The sequence below is a fragment of the Somniosus microcephalus genome, unplaced genomic scaffold, assembly GCF_052327205.1.
Source record: "Somniosus microcephalus isolate GS21.2 unplaced genomic scaffold, FLI_Smic_1.0 unresolved_chr3, whole genome shotgun sequence".
Classification (NCBI taxonomy): Eukaryota; Metazoa; Chordata; class Chondrichthyes; order Squaliformes; family Somniosidae; genus Somniosus; species Somniosus microcephalus.
The window spans coordinates 20,701,030-20,716,277 of NW_028225181.1; the positions used below are offsets into that span (position 1 = coordinate 20,701,030).

At 62.4% G+C, this 15,248-nt stretch overlaps 1 protein-coding gene and 1 non-coding gene across 2 annotated transcripts; both read left to right on the plus strand.

Annotated features, from left to right (window-relative positions):
* Nucleotides 1-2,835: 2,835 nt before the first annotated feature.
* On the plus strand, nt 2,836-13,526 carry LOC147091285 (prohibitin-2-like; the record flags this gene model as incomplete). Its single annotated transcript, XM_085976708.1, has 7 exons — nt 2,836-2,942; nt 3,669-3,748; nt 5,545-5,729; nt 6,348-6,477; nt 8,833-8,936; nt 11,558-11,635; nt 13,426-13,526. Coding segments are annotated over 7 exons (765 nt in total), but the record flags the coding sequence as incomplete, so codon positions are not given.
* Nucleotides 9,019-9,319, plus strand: LOC147091286 (small nucleolar RNA U85). The gene has a single exon (XR_015075281.1). It is a non-coding gene; the product is annotated as a small nucleolar RNA U85 (small nucleolar RNA).
* Nucleotides 13,527-15,248: the final 1,722 nt, after the last annotated feature.

Here is a 15,248-nt window from a genome sequence, read left to right on the forward strand (position 1 = left end):
GAAAGTAGCCTTTTCTGTGTTCCTTCAATTAGGAGACCGCAGACGAATTTGTCTCGAAGAGAATCTGCCAGTCCTGCCCCGAATTGGCAGTGCTTTGATAGCTTTCTTAATTCGGTGAGGTAATCAGCGTTACTTTCATTCTTGTGCTGATTCCTCCTGAAGAATTTGAATCGTTCCGCTATTGGCAGCGGTGTTGGGTTTAAGTGTTCCTGTAGGGTATCAACAATCTCCTTAAAATTCTTGTCCATCGGTTTGGCTGGAGTGATTAAGTTTCGTAACAGCCCGTATGTTCTTGCGCCCATTAGATTTAGAAGTACTGATGCCTTTTTATCATCCTCTATTTCATTCGCTTTGCAGTCTACCTCCACTCTTTCCACACATGTGGTCCAATCTTCTACATCACTATCGAAAGCAGTAATATTGCCAGTCTTAGGCATCCTGAAAAAAAATGGCGCCTCCCGCGCTTTCCTTTCTTCCCTGCCGAGAAAAAATGGCACCTCCCGCCGCTGCCGCTGCTGACAACGCTGTTCTCCGCGGTTTTTATTTATACAGATATTTTTAATAGTTAGAGACTCGTTCCCGCCGGACTCTCTGGGACTTTTCCCTCCCTCTGCTTGGTCCGAACGCCGACCTGCTTTGCAGCGCTGGCCGTCTCCCGAGTGCTCCACCCTCCGTCTCTGTTTGCCTCCGCCCGTCTCTGTTTGCCTCCGCCTTCGCTGCTCGGCCCCGCTGCAGAGCCAGCCGATCGAGCCCCAGCCCGCCGCCCAGGAAGGATTATTGCAGTAGCTGCCACCAGACCGGCTAGCTGGTGAAACCAGAGTTTTTTCTTTTTTTTTTCTTCGACCTTCGTCTGAGGAATCGATCTCCTTGAGGTGCTGCCGAATTGCAGGTAAGTCCGTTTCCAATTCGTCGCCACTGTTGTATCCGTGTGTTAATGGAGACACGGAATGCAGGAGCTGGTTTAACAGGTGTTTACTGAACAAAGTCTGGAGGTGAACTAAAAGATACAAGACACTATACAGGCTTATATAGCCCGAGTGGCCACTACCGGCATTACAGTACACAGGGGCTCTTAAAGGCACATACACCACACCCACGACCCAGTGTCTGCCTTCAGGCCTAGTAATCTCCTATCCCTCCACCCTGACCCTCCACACACTCTCCTGACCCCCCGACCCTCCCCCCTCTCTCCTGACCCCCCGACCGTCCACCCTCTCTCCTGACCCCTGACCCTCCGCCCTCACTCCTGACCCTCCGCCCTCACTCCTGACCCTCCGCCCTCACTCCTGACCCTCCGCCCTCACTCCTGACCCTCCGCCCTCACTCCTGACCCTCCGCCCTCACTCCTGACCCTCCGCCCTCACTCCTGACCCTCCGCCCTCACTCCTGACCCTCCGCCCTCACTCCTGACCCTCCGCCCTCACTCCTGACCCTCCGCCCTCACTCCTGACCCTCCGCCCTCACTCCTGACCCTCCGCCCTCACTCCTGACCCTCCGCCCTCACTCCTGACCCTCCGCCCTCACTCCTGACCCTCCGCCCTCACTCCTGACCCTCCGCCCTCACTCCTGACCCTCCGCCCTCACTCCTGACCCTCCGCCCTCACTCCTGACCCTCCGCCCTCACTCCTGACCCTCCGCCCTCACTCCTGACCCTCCGCCCTCACTCCTGACCCTCCGCCCTCACTCCTGACCCTCCGCCCTCACTCCTGACCCTCCGCCCTCACTCCTGACCCTCCGCCCTCACTCCTGACCCTCCGCCCTCACTCCTGACCCTCCGCCCTCACTCCTGACCCTCCGCCCTCACTCCTGACCCTCCGCCCTCACTCCTGACCCTCCGCCCTCACTCCTGACCCTCCGCCCTCACTCCTGACCCTCCGCCCTCACTCCTGACCCTCCGCCCTCACTCCTGACCCTCCGCCCTCACTCCTGACCCTCCGCCCTCACTCCTGACCCTCCGCCCTCACTCCTGACCCTCCGCCCTCACTCCTGACCCTCCGCCCTCACTCCTGACCCTCCGCCCTCACTCCTGACCCTCCGCCCTCACTCCTGACCCTCCGCCCTCACTCCTGACCCTCCGCCCTCACTCCTGACCCTCCGCCCTCACTCCTGACCCTCCGCCCTCACTCCTGACCCTCCGCCCTCACTCCTGACCCTCCGCCCTCACTCCTGACCCTCCGCCCTCACTCCTGACCCTCCGCCCTCACTCCTGACCCTCCGCCCTCACTCCTGACCCTCCGCCCTCACTCCTGACCCTCCGCCCTCACTCCTGACCCTCCGCCCTCACTCCTGACCCTCCGCCCTCACTCCTGACCCTCCGCCCTCACTCCTGACCCTCCGCCCTCACTCCTGACCCTCCGCCCTCACTCCTGACCCTCCGCCCTCACTCCTGACCCTCCGCCCTCACTCCTGACCCTCCGCCCTCACTCCTGACCCTCCGCCCTCACTCCTGACCCTCCGCCCTCACTCCTGACCCTCCGCCCTCACTCCTGACCCTCCGCCCTCACTCCTGACCCTCCGCCCTCACTCCTGACCCTCCGCCCTCACTCCTGACCCTCCCGCCCTCACTCCTGACCCTCCCGCCCTCACTCCTGACCCTCCCGCCCTCACTCCTGACCCTCCCGCCCTCACTCCTGACCCTCCCGCCCTCACTCCTGACCCTCCCGCCCTCACTCCTGACCCTCCCGCCCTCACTCCTGACCCTCCCGCCCTCACTCCCGACCCCCCCGACTCCCTCACATCCCCCTCCTGTGTTCGGTAGGGTACCACTCTGGGGTGGTTTGGGGGCAGGTGGCATTGCAGAGGCGTGTGCTGAGTCCCGGGGCAGACTGACCCGAACTCTCTCTCCTTGTTCTGGCAGTGGAAGGTGGGCAGCGGGCGATCATCTTCAGTCGCCTGGGAGGCATCCAGCCCGACACCATCCTGTCCGAGGGGCTGCACGTCAGGTATCGCAACCACAGATCTCCGGTTACGCTGCAGGTCAGGGGAAGGGCCGAGGGTCACGGTGCAGGACTGGGGTCAGGGGAAGGGCCGAGGGTCACAGTGCAGGGCTGGGGTCAGGGGAAGGGCCGAGGGTCACAGTGCAGGGCTGGGGTCAGGGGAAGGGCCGAGGGTCACGGTGCAGGGCTGGGGTCAGGGGAAGGGCCGAGGGTCAGGGTGCAGGGCTGGGGTCGGGGGAAGGGCCGAGGGGAAGGGTCAGGGTGCAGGGCTGGGGTCAGGGGAAGGGCCGAGGGCCACGGTGCAGGGCTGGGGTCAGGGGAAGGGCCAAGGGTCAGGGTGCAGGACTGGGATCGGGGGAAGGGCCGAGGGTCAGGGTGCAGGACTGGGGTCGGGGGAAGGGCCGAGGGTCACGGTGCAGGGCTGGGGTCGGGGGAAGGGTCGAGGGTCACGGTGCAGGGCTGGGGTCAGGGGAAGGGCCGAGGGTCACGGTGCAGGGCTGGGGTCGGGGGAAGGGCCGAGGGTCAGGGGGCAGGACTGGGGTCGGGGGAAGGGCCGAGGGTCAGGGTGCAGGACAAGCGAAGTGGGATTAAATCCAACAGGGTCTCCTCTGAGTGTCAGTGGCGAGGGGCCGTTTCTCGGCGAGGGTGGGGGTGTAGATTGGTAACCCCAGGGAATTACCCTCGATTCGATGATGGGAGACGGTGAATTTCTCTCCCTCTCTCTCTTTCCAGGTTCCCCTGGTTCCAGTATCCCATCATTTACGACATTCGAGCCAAGCCCAGGAAGATCAGCTCCCTGACGGGGAGCAAAGGTAGGACTGAGTCCCACACACAGCCCGTAACAACCGTGGGTAGCACACTCGCCTCTGAGTGAGAAGGTTGTGGGTTCAAGTCCCACTCCAGGGACTTGAGCACAAAAATCTAGGCTAACTCTCCAGTGCAGTGCTGAGGGAGCGCTGCACATTCAGAGGGACAGTACTGAGGGGGCGCTGCACTGTCGGAGGGGCAGTACTGAGGGAGCGCTGCACTGTGGGAGGGGCAGTACTGAGGGAGCGCAGTACTGAGGGAGCGCTGCACATTCAGAGGGACAGTACTGAGGGAGCGCTGCACTGTCAGAGGGGCAGTACTGAGGGAGCGCTGCACTGTCAGAGGGGCAGTACTGAGGGAGCGCTGCACTGTCGGAGGGGCGGTGCTGAGGGAGCGCTGCACTGTCGGAGGGGCAGTACTGAGGGAGCGCTGCACTGTCGGAGGGGCAGTACTGAGGGAGCGCTGCACTGTCGGAGGGGCAGTACTGAGGGAGCACTGCACTGTGGGAGGGGCAGTACTGAGGGAGCGCTGCACTGTCGGAGGGGCGGTGCTGAGGGAGCGCTGCACTGTTGGAGGGGCAGTACTGAGGGAGCGCTGCACTGTCGGAGGGGCAGTACTGAGGGAGCGCTGCACTGTCGGAGGGGCAGTACTGAGGGAGCGCTGCACTGTCGGAGGGGCAGTACTGAGGGGGCGCTGCACTGTCGGAGGGGCAGTACAGAGGGAGCGCTGCACTGTCGGAGGGGCAGTACTGAGGGAGCGCAGTACTGAGGGAGCGCTGCACTGTCAGAGGGGCAGTACTGAGGGAGCGCTGCACTGTCGGAGGGGCAGTACTGAGGGAGCGCTGCACTGTCGTAGGGGCAGTACTGAGGGAGTGCTGCACTGTCGGAGATGCCATTTTTTGGATGAGATGTTAAACCGAGGCCCCGTCTGCCTCCTCAGGTAGACGTAAAAGATCCCGTGGTAATATTTGGAAGAAGAGCGGGGGCGTTATCCCCAGTGTCCTGGCCAATATTTATCCCTCAATCAAATCACTAAATCAGATAATCTGGTCATTATCTCGGCCTCGTTCGGTCTGCCCGCCCCTCGGCCTCGTTCGGTCTGCCCGCCTCTCGGCCTCGTTCGGTCTGCCCGCCTCTCGGCCTCGTTCGGTCTGCCCGCCTCTCGGCCTCGTTCGGTCTGCCCGCCTCTCGGCCTCGTTCGGTCTGCCCGCCTCTCGGCCTCGTTCGGTCTGCCCGCCTCTCGGCCTCGTTCGGTCTGCCCGCCTCTCGGCCTCGTTCGGTCTGCCCGCCTCTCGGCCTCGTTCGGTCTGCCCGCCTCTCGGCCTCGTTCGGTCTGCCCGCGCCTCGGCCTCGTTCGGTCTGCCCCCCCCTCGGCCTCGTTCGGTCTGCCTCGGCCTCGGTCGGTCTGCCCCTCTCGGCCTCGTTCGGTCTGCCCCTCTCGGCCTCGTTCGGTCTGCCCGCCTCTCGGCCTCGTTCGGTCTGCCCCCCCCCCCCTCTCGGCCTCGTTCGGTCTGCCCCCCCCTCGGCCTCGGTCGGTCTGCCCCCCCCTCGGCCTCGGTCGGTCTGCCCCCCTCGGCCTCGGTCGGTCTGCCCCCCTCTCGGCCTCGTTCGGTCTGCCCCCCCCCCCCCCCCCCTCGGCCTCGTTCGGTCTGCCCCCCCCTCGGCCACGGTCGGTCTGCCCCCCTCGGCCTCGGTCGGTCTGCCCCTCTCGGCCTGTGCCGAATGAGCTGATCTCGGAGCAGGATAGGACAGGATCTTGCCTGTGATGCTCACTGTTCTCGTTCTCTCTTGCCACCCCTCAGATCTGCAGATGGTGCACATCGCACTGCGGGTGCTGTCCAGGCCCAATGTCTCCACGTTGCCTGCCATGTACCAGCAGCTTGGCCTAGACTACGAGGAGAGGGTCCTCCCCTCCATTGTCAACGAGGTGCTGAAGAGCGTGGTGGCCAAGTTCAACGCATCACAGCTCGTTGTCCAGAGAGCACAGGTACGACACCCGACCCCTGACCCCGGCCTCCCCTCCCGGTCCCCGTGTCAGCTCCCCTCCCGGTCCCCGTGTCAGCCCCTCCGACCCCCGGCAACAACAGATGCGGCCCGTTTAGGTATTCGGAGGTGGGGGCGAGACGGAGAAAGTGGGACAGAGAGAGGGGGGGGAGGGGAGAGGGGGGGGAGGGACAGATGGTGAGAGGGGGTGGGGGAGGGGCGTACAAGGACGGGGGGGTGGACGGACACAGGGACTGGGGGGGTGGAGACAGATGGAGGGGGTGTAGGGACGGAGGGAGGGACGGACACAGGGACTGGGGGGGTGGAGACAGATGGAGGGGGTGTAGGGACGGAGGGAGGGACGGACACAGGGACTGGGGGGGTGGAGACAGATGGAGGGGGTGTCGGGACGGAGGGAGGGACGGACACAGATGGAGGGGGTGTAGGGACGGAGGGAGGGACGGACACGGGGACTGGGGGGGGGTGGAGACAGACAGACAGGCGAGAGGAGGGCAGGGGACAGAGAGCGAGAGACGGACACTGGTTCCAGCTGGAGTCCTGACCGATGTTCAGAGCCCTGGTGCTGGGTGCATGGTGTTGACGGTGTCTCTGCAACCCGCAGGTGTCCCTCCTCATCCGGAGAGACCTGACCGAACGAGCAAAGGATTTCAACATCGTCATGGACGATGTGTCTATCACAGAACTCAGCTTCAGTAAGGAATACACAGCAGCTGTGGAGTCCAAACAAGTGGGTGAGTACAGCGGATGGGGGCTGAATCTCTCTCTCTCTGTCTCTGGCTCTCTCTCCCTCTCTGGCTCCCCCCCTCTCTGGCGCTCCCCCCCCTCTGGCGCTCTCCCCCTCTCTCTCTCTCTCTCTCTGGCGCTCTCCCCCTCTCTCTCTCTCTCTGGCGCTCTCCCCCTCTCTCTCTCTCTCTGGCGCTCTCCCCCTCTGGCGCTCTCCCCCTCTCTCTCTCTGGCGCTCTCCCCCTCTCTCTCTCTCTCTCTGGCGCTCACCCCCTCTCTCTCTCTGGCGCTCACCCCCTCTCTCTCTCTGGCGCTCTCCCCCTCTCTCTCTCTGGCGCTCTCCCTCTCTCTCTCTCTGGCGCTCTCCCTCTCTCTCTCTCTTGCGCTCTCCCCCTCTCTCTCTCTGGCGCTCTCCCCCTCTCTCTCTCTGGCGCTCTCCCCCTCTCTCTCTCTGGCGCTCTCCCCCTCTCTCTCTCTGGCGCTCTCCCCCTCTCTCTCTCTGGCGCTCTCCCCCTCTCTCTCTCTGGCGCTCTCCCCCTCTCTCTCTCTGGCGCTCTCCCCCTCTCTCTCTCTGGCGCTCTCCCCCTCTCTCTCTCTGGCGCTCTCCCCTCTCTCTCTCTCTGGCGCTCTCCCTCTCTCTCTGGCGCTCCCCCTCTCTCTGGCGCTCTCCCCCTCTCTCTCTCTGGCGCTCTCCCCCTCTCTCTCTCTGGCGCTCTCCCCCTCTCTCTCTCTGGCGCTCTCCCCCTCTCTCTGGCGCTCTCCCCCTCTCTCTCTCTGGCGCTCTCCCCCTCTCTCTCTCTGGCGCTCTCCCCCTCTCTCTCTCTGGCGCTCTCCCCCTCTCTCTCTCTGGCGCTCTCCCCCTCTCTCTGGCGCTCTCCCTCTCTCTCTCTGGCGCTCTCCCCCTCTCTCTCTCTGGCGCTCTCCCCCTCTCTCTGGCGCTCTCCCCCTCTCTCTCTCTCTGGCGCTCTCCCCCTCTCTCTCTCTCTGGCGCTCTCCCCCTCCCTCTCTCTGGCGCTCTCCCCCTCCCTCTCTCTGGCGCTCTCCCCCTCCCTCTCTCTGGCGCTCTCCCCCTCCCCCTCTCTGGCGCTCTCCCCCTCTCTCTCTCTGGCGCTCTCCCCCTCTCTCTCTCTGGCGCTCTCCCCCTCTCTCTCTCTGGCGCTCTCCCCCTCTCTCTCTCTGGCGCTCTCCCCCTCTCTCTCTCTGGCGCTCTCCCCCTCTCTCTCTCTGGCGCTCTCCCCCTCTCTCTCTCTGGCGCTCTCCCCCTCTCTCTCTCTGGCGCTCTCCCCCTCTCTCTCTCTGGCGCTCTCTCCCTCTCTCTCTCTGGCGCTCTCCCCCTCTCTCTCTGGCGCTCTCCCCCTCTCTCTCTCTGGCGCTCTCCCCTTCTCTCTGGCGCTCTCTCCCTCTCTCTGGCGCTCTCCCCTTCTCTCTGGCGCTCTCCCCCTCTCTCTCTCTGGCGCTCTCCCCCTCTCTCTGGCGCTCTCCCCCTCTCTCTCTCTCTGGCGCTCTCCCCCTCTCTCTCTCTCTGGCGCTCTCCCCCTCTCTCTCACTGGCGCTCTCCCCCTCTCTCTCTCTGGCGCTCTCCCCCTCTCTTTGGCGCTCTCTCTCTCTCTGGCGCTCTCCCCCTCTCTCTCTCTGGCGCTCTCCCCCTCTCTCTCTCTGGCGCTCTCCCCCTCTCTCTCTCTGGCGCTCTCCCCCTCTCTCTCTCTGGCGCTCTCCCCCTCTCTCTCTCTGGCGCTCTCCCCCTCTCTCTCTCTGGCGCTCTCCCCCTCTCTCTCTCTGGCGCTCTCCCCCTCTCTCTCTGGCGCTCTCCCCCTCTCTCTCTCTGGCGCTCTCCCCCTCTCTCTCTCTGGCGCTCTCCCCCTCTCTCTCTCTGGCGCTCTCCCCCTCTCTCTCTCTGGCGCTCTCCCCCTCTCTCTCTCTGGCGCTCTCCCCCTCTCTCTCTCTGGCGCTCTCCCCCTCTCTCTCTCTGGCGCTCTCCCCCTCTCTCTCTCTGGCGCTCTCCCCCTCTCTCTCTCTGGCGCTCTCCCCCTCTCTCTCTCTGGCGCTCTCCCCCTCTCTCTCTCTGGCGCTCTCCCCCTCTCTCTCTCTGGCCCTCTCCCCCTCTCTCTCTCTGGCCCTCTCCCCCCTCCCCCTCTGGCCCTGGCCCCCTCCCCCCCCTCTGGCCCCCTCCCCCCCTCTGGCCCCCTCTTCCCCCCCCTCTGGCCCCCTCTTCTCCCCCCGGCCCCCTCTTCTTCCCCCCCCCGCCCTCTGGCCCCCTCCCTCCCCTCTGGCCCCCTCTTTCCCCCCCCCCCCCCCCCTCTGGGCCCCCCCCCCCCGGCTCGCTCCTGCTCCCAGTAATCATTGCTGTCTTTGCTGTTGTCCAGCTCAGCAGGAGGCGCAGCGAGCCCAGTTCCTGGTCGAGAAGGCCAAGCAGGAGCAGCGGCAGAAGATTGTCCAGGCGGAGGGCGAGGCAACAGCCGCCTCCATGATATCCTTTACCTTGGGAGGTGGTACGCTGAGCGTTGCCGGGGGAGACGCAAGTCCACCGCTCGCTGCCGATTGGCTTCCTCGTCGAGTGATGACACCAAGGCGAATGCGATCCCAGCGGCCCAGTGCAATGCGAGTCGTGGTCGAACCCCCGCGCCGTGCGGCCCCGAATCTTGGCGGGCGGAGCTGAGGCCCGTGCGCGTCCGCTGTAAGGCGGGGCCCAGAGCAACGGCCGCACTGAGCACGTGTCTGGATCGCCCAGGAGACTCGGCGGCTCTGAGTGCCAAGTGCGGACAGGAAGGCACAGACAAAGAGCGGGGGTTAAAGGTCACGCACTGCGCCAAGGCCGGTGGGGATGGGCAGATCTTTGGTAATCTGACGGCGAGCCGGAAGGGTGGGAGGCGCGGGGGCCGCAGAAGATGAATTGAGCCGCGCTGCTCAAACAGTAAGTGCTGCATGGATTGGCAGTGCAGTCATTGTTGAATCAGCCAACATGACTCTATGGCAGCCATTTTACCCGTGAGATGAATGCTTGTTTTCTCTTGGTAGCGTTGGTCTCCTGCCCTGCGACAGTGCAGCGCTCCTTCAGTACTCCCCCTCCGACAGTGCGGCGTTCCCTCAGTACTCCCCCTCCGACAGTGCGGCGTTCCCTCAGTACTGACCCTCCGACAGTGCGGCGTTCCCTCAGTACTCACCCTCAGACAGTGCAGCGCTCGCTCAGTACTGCCCCTCCGACAGTGCAGCGCTCCCTCAGTACTCACCCTCCGACAGTGCGGCGTTCCCTCAGTACTGCCCCTCCGACAGTGCAGCGCTCCCTCAGTACTGCCCCTCCGACAGTGCAGCGCTCCCTCAGTACTCACCCTTCGACAGTGCGGCGTTCCCTCAGTACTGCCCCTCCGACAGTGCAGCGCTCCCTCAGTACTGCCCCTCCGACAGTGCAGCGTTCCCTCAGTACTGCCCCTCCGACAGTGCAGCGCTCCCTCAGTACTGCCCCTCCGACAGTGCGGCGTTCCCTCAGTACTCACCCTTCGACAGTGCGGCGTTCCCTCAGTACTCGCCCTCCGACAGTGCGGCATTCCCTCAGTACCCTCCGACAGTGCGGCGTTCCCTCAGTACTCACCCTCCGACAGTGCGGCGTTCCCCCAGTACCCTCCGACAGTGCGGCGTTCCCTCAGTACTCACCCTCCGACAGTGCGGCGTTCCCTCAGTACTCGCCCTCCGACAGTGCGGCGTTCCCTCAGTACTGCCCCTCCGACAGTGCGGCGTTCCCTCAGTACTCGCCCTCCAACAGTGCGGCGTTCCCTCAGTACTCACCCTCCGACAGTGCGGCGTTCCCTCAGTACTCGCCCTCCGACAGTGCGGCGTTCCCTCAGTACTCACCCTTCGACAGTGCGGCGTTCCCTCAGTACTCGCCTTCCGACAGTGCGGCGTTCCCTCAGTGCTCACCCTCCGACAGTGCAGCGCTCCCTCAGTACTGCCCCTCCGACAGTGCAGCGCTCCTTCAGTGCTCACCCTCCGACAGTGCGGCGCTCCTTCAGTGCTCACCCTCCGACAGTGCGGCGTTCCCTCAGTACTCACCCTCCGACAGTGCGGCGTTCCCTCAGTACTGTCCCTCTGACAGTGTAGCGCTCCCTCAGTACTGTCCCTCTGACAGTGCGGCGTTCCCTCAGTACTGTCCCTCTGACAGTGCGGCGCTCCCTCAGTACTGCCCCTCCGACAGTGCAGCGCTCCCTCAGTACTGCCCCTCCGACAGTGCAGCGCTCCCTCAGTACTGCCCCTCCGACAGTGCAGCGCTCCCTCAGTACTGCCCCTCCGACAGTGCAGCGCTCCCTCAGTACTGCCCCTCCGACAGTGCAGTGCTCCCTCAGTACAGCCCCTCCGACAGTGCAGCGCTCCCTCAGTACTGCTCCTCCGACAGTGCAGCGCTCCCTCAGTACTGCCCCTCTGACAGTACAGCGCTCCCTCAGTACTGCCCCTCCGACAGTGCAGTGCTCCCTCAGTACAGCCCCTCCGACAGTGCAGTGCTCCCTCAGTACTGCCCCTCCGACAGTGCAGCGCTCCCTCAGTACTGCCCCTCCGACAGTGCAGCGCTCCCTCAGTACAGCCCCTCCGACAGTGCAGCGCTCCCTCAGTACTGCTCCTCCGACAGTGCAGCGCTCCCTCAGTACTGCCCCTCTGACAGTACAGCGCTCCCTCAGTACTGCCCCTCCGACAGTGCAGCGCTCCCTCAGTACTGTCCCTCCGACAGTGCAGCGCTCCCTCAGTACTGCCCCTCCGACTGTGCAGACTCCCTCAGTACTGCCCCTCCGACAGTGCAGCGCTCCCTCAGTACTGCCCCTCCGACAGTGCAGCGCTCCCTCAGTACTGCCCCTCTGACAGTGCAGCGCTCCCTCAGTACTGTCCCTCCGACAGTGCAGCGCTCCCTCAGTACTGTCCCTCCGACAGTGCAGCGCTCCCTCAGTACTGTCCCTCCGACAGTGCAGTGCTCCCTCAGTACTGCCCCGTGACAGTGCAGCGCTCCCTCAGTACTGCCCCTCCGACAGTGCAGCGCTCCCTCAGTACTGCCCCTCCCCACATGTCCCTGCCTGTGTCTGTTTTTTTTTCCGTGACTCACAGTTGCACCTGGGTGAAGCTTTGAGCAAGAACCCTGGATACCTCAAACTGCGCAAGATCCGAGCAGCCCAGTGCATCGCCAAAACCGTGAGTGTCCGCAATTACTGCCTGGGAGCGTGTGCATCCATTACTCTGCATGTAACTTTCTTACTGGGATACGTGTCCCACAGACACTGACTCTCACTGGGTCACGGGTCCCACAGACACTGACTCTCACTGGGGTACGGGTCCCACAGACACTGACTCTCACTGGGTCACGGGTCCCACAGACACTGACTCTCACTGGGGTACGGGTCCCACAGACACTGACTCTCACTGGGGTACGGGTCCCACAGACACTGACTCTCACTGGGGTATGGGTCCCACAGACACTGACTCTCACTGGGGTACGGGTCCCACAGACACTGACTCTCACTGGGTCACGGGTCCCACAGACACTGACTCTCACTGGGGTACGGGTCCCACAGACACTGACTCTCACTGGGGTACAGGTCCCACAGACACTGACTCTCACTGGGGTACGGGTCCCACAGACACTGACTCTCACTGGGGTACGGGTCCCACAGACACTGACTCTCACTGGGGTACGGGTCCCACAGACACTGACTCTCACTGGGGAACAGGTCCCACAGACACTGACTCTCACTGGGGTACGGGTCCCACAAACACTGACTCTCACTGGGGAACAGGTCCCACAGACACTGACTCTCACTGGGGTATGGGTCCCACAGACACTGACTCTCACTGGGGTATGGGTCCCACAGACACTGACTCTCACTGGGGTATGGGTCCCACAGACACTGACTCTCACTGGGGTACAGGTCCCACAGACACTGACTCTCACTGGGGTACGGGTCCCACAGACACTGACTCTCACTGGGGTACGGGTCCCACAGACACTGACTCTCACTGGGACATGGGTCCCACAGACACTGACTCTCACTGGGGTACGGGTCCCACAGACACTGACTCTCACTGGGGTACGGGTCCCACAGTCACTGACTCTCACTGGGGTACGGGTCCCACAGACACTGACTCTCACTGGGGTACGGGTCACACAGACACTGCCTCTCACTGGGGTACAGGTTTGACACTGACTCTCACTGGGGTACGGGTCCCACAGACACTGACTCTCACTGGGGTACAGGTTTGACACTGACTCTCACTGGGGTACGGGTCCCACAGACACTGACTCTCACTGGGGTATGGGTCCCACAGACACTGACTCTCACTGGGGTACGGGTCCCACGGACACTGACTCTCACTGGGGTACGGGTCCCACCGACACTGACTCTCACTGGGGTATGGGTCCCACAGACACTGACTCTCACTGGGGTACGGGTCCCACAGTCACTGACTCTCACTGGGGTACGGGTCCCACTGACGCTCACTGGGGTACAGGTTTGACACTGACTCTCACTGGGGTACGGGTCCCACAGACACTGACTCTCACTGGGGTACGGGTCACACAGACACTGACTCTCACTGGGGTACGGGTCCCACAGACACTGACTCTCACTGGGGTACGGGTCCCACAGACACTGACGCTCACTGGGGTACGGGTTCCACAGACACTGACTCTCACTGGGGTACGGGTCCCACAGACACTGACTCTCACTGGGGTACGGGTCACACAGACACTGCCTCTCACTGGGGTACGGGTCCCACAGACACTGACTCTCACTGGGGTACGGGTCCCACAGACACTGACGCTCACTGGGGTACGGGTCCCACAGACACTGACTCTCACTGGGGCCCGTTGCTCCGTGATCGTGTGAGAGGTCTGTACTATAATGAGTCTCCTCTCAGGAGTATCATTGCTTCAGAGGCTCACCTGCGGAGTTTGTGTTCCTAATCCGTTCCCACTCCATTCACAGATCGCTGTCGCTCAGAACAAAGTCTACTTGAACTCCGACAGTTTGGTCCTCAACCTCCAAGATGAAGCATTTACCAAGTGAGACATCTTAATTAATTAAGGGACCTTTACTCTGTATCTAACCTGTGCTGTACCTGCCCTGGGAGTGTTTGATGGGACAGTGTAGAGGGAGCTTTACTCTGTATCTAACCCGTGCTGTACCTGTCCTGGGAGTGTTTGATGGGACAGTGTAGAGGAACCTTTACTCTGTATCTAACCCGTGCTGTACCTGTCCTGGGAGTGTTTGATGGGACAGTGTAGAGGGAGCTTTACTCTGTATCTAACCCGTGCTGTACCTGTCCTGGGAGTGTTTGATGGGACAGTGTAGAGGGAGCTTTACTCTGTATCTAACCCGTGCTGTACCTGCCCTGGGAGTGTTTGATGGGACAGTGTAGAGGGAGCTTTACTCTGTATGTAACCCGTGCTGTAACTGCCCTGGGAGTGTTTGATGGGACAGTGTAGAGGGAGCTTTACTCTGTATCTAACCCGTGCTGTAACTGCCCTGGGAGTGTTTGATGGGACAGTGTAGAGGGAGCTTTACTCTGTATCTAACCCGTGCTGTACCTGCCCTGGGAGTGTTTGATGGGACAGTGTAGAGGGAGCTTTACTCTGTATCTAACCCGTGCTGTACCTGCCCTGGGAGTGTTTGATGGGACAGTGTAGAGGGAGCTTTACTCTGTATCTAACCCGTGCTGTACCTGCCCTGGGAGTGTTTGATGGGACAGTGTAGAGGGAGCTTTACTCTGTATCTAACCCGTGCTGTACCTGTCCTGGGAGTGTTTGATGGGACAGTGTAGAGGGAGCTTTACTCTGTATCTAACCCGTGCTGTACCTGCCCTGGGAGTGTTTGATGGGAGAGTGTAGAGGGAGCTTTACTCTGTATCTAACCCGTGCTGTCCCTGCCCTGGGAGTGTTTGATGGGAGAGTGTAGAGAGAACTTTACTCTGTATCTAACCCGTGCTGTACCTGCCCTGGGAGTGTTTGATGGGACAGTGTAGAGGGAGCTTTACTCTGTATCTAACCCGTGCTGTACCTGCCCTGGGAGTGTTTGATGGGAGAGTGTAGAGGGAGCTTTACTCTGTATCTAACACGTGCTGCGCCGACCTTGTTTGTGACTGTTTTATTCCCAAATGTAGTTTAGATGTTTCACTAATTCTCGTTTCTTATTTCTCCTTCCACCTCCACACTGATGTGTTTCAACTCAAACAGAGGAAGGTGAGTGATCCTTATTTGTCTTTTAGTTTTTTGTGTGTCCCGATTCCACCTCACTTGGTCTCTGGGCCCATCGGGTGTGCTGCTGAGGCCTACGCAGAGCAGGAAAGGCCCAGGCTCCATCCCCGGCCTGTGCTGAGTGAGCCTGATTTCACACCCGGTGTGTGGGACTGAGCGCCCCCCCCCCCCCCCACACACAGGACAGGAAAGGCCCAGGCTCCATCCCCGGCCTGTGCTGAGTGAGCCTGATCTCACACCCGGCGTGGGACTGAGCGCCCCCCCACACACAGGACAGGAAAGGCCCAGGCTCCATCCCCGGCCTGTGCTGAGTGAGCCCGATCTTGCCCGGTATGTGGTTACTGAGCCCTGTACAAACCCAGCAGGGACGTCGCAGGCTCCATTCCCGGCCTGTGCATCAGTTGACTAGCACATTCCCCACTGGTGACCTGACTCTCTCGTTCTGTCTTTTTCTCTGACTCTTTTTCTCTCTCTCTCTCTCTCTCCCCCCCGCAGTGATGCTGTCATTCTAAGTCAGAAGAAATGAGGGCGATAGCTGGGCCATTGTAGTCTGGA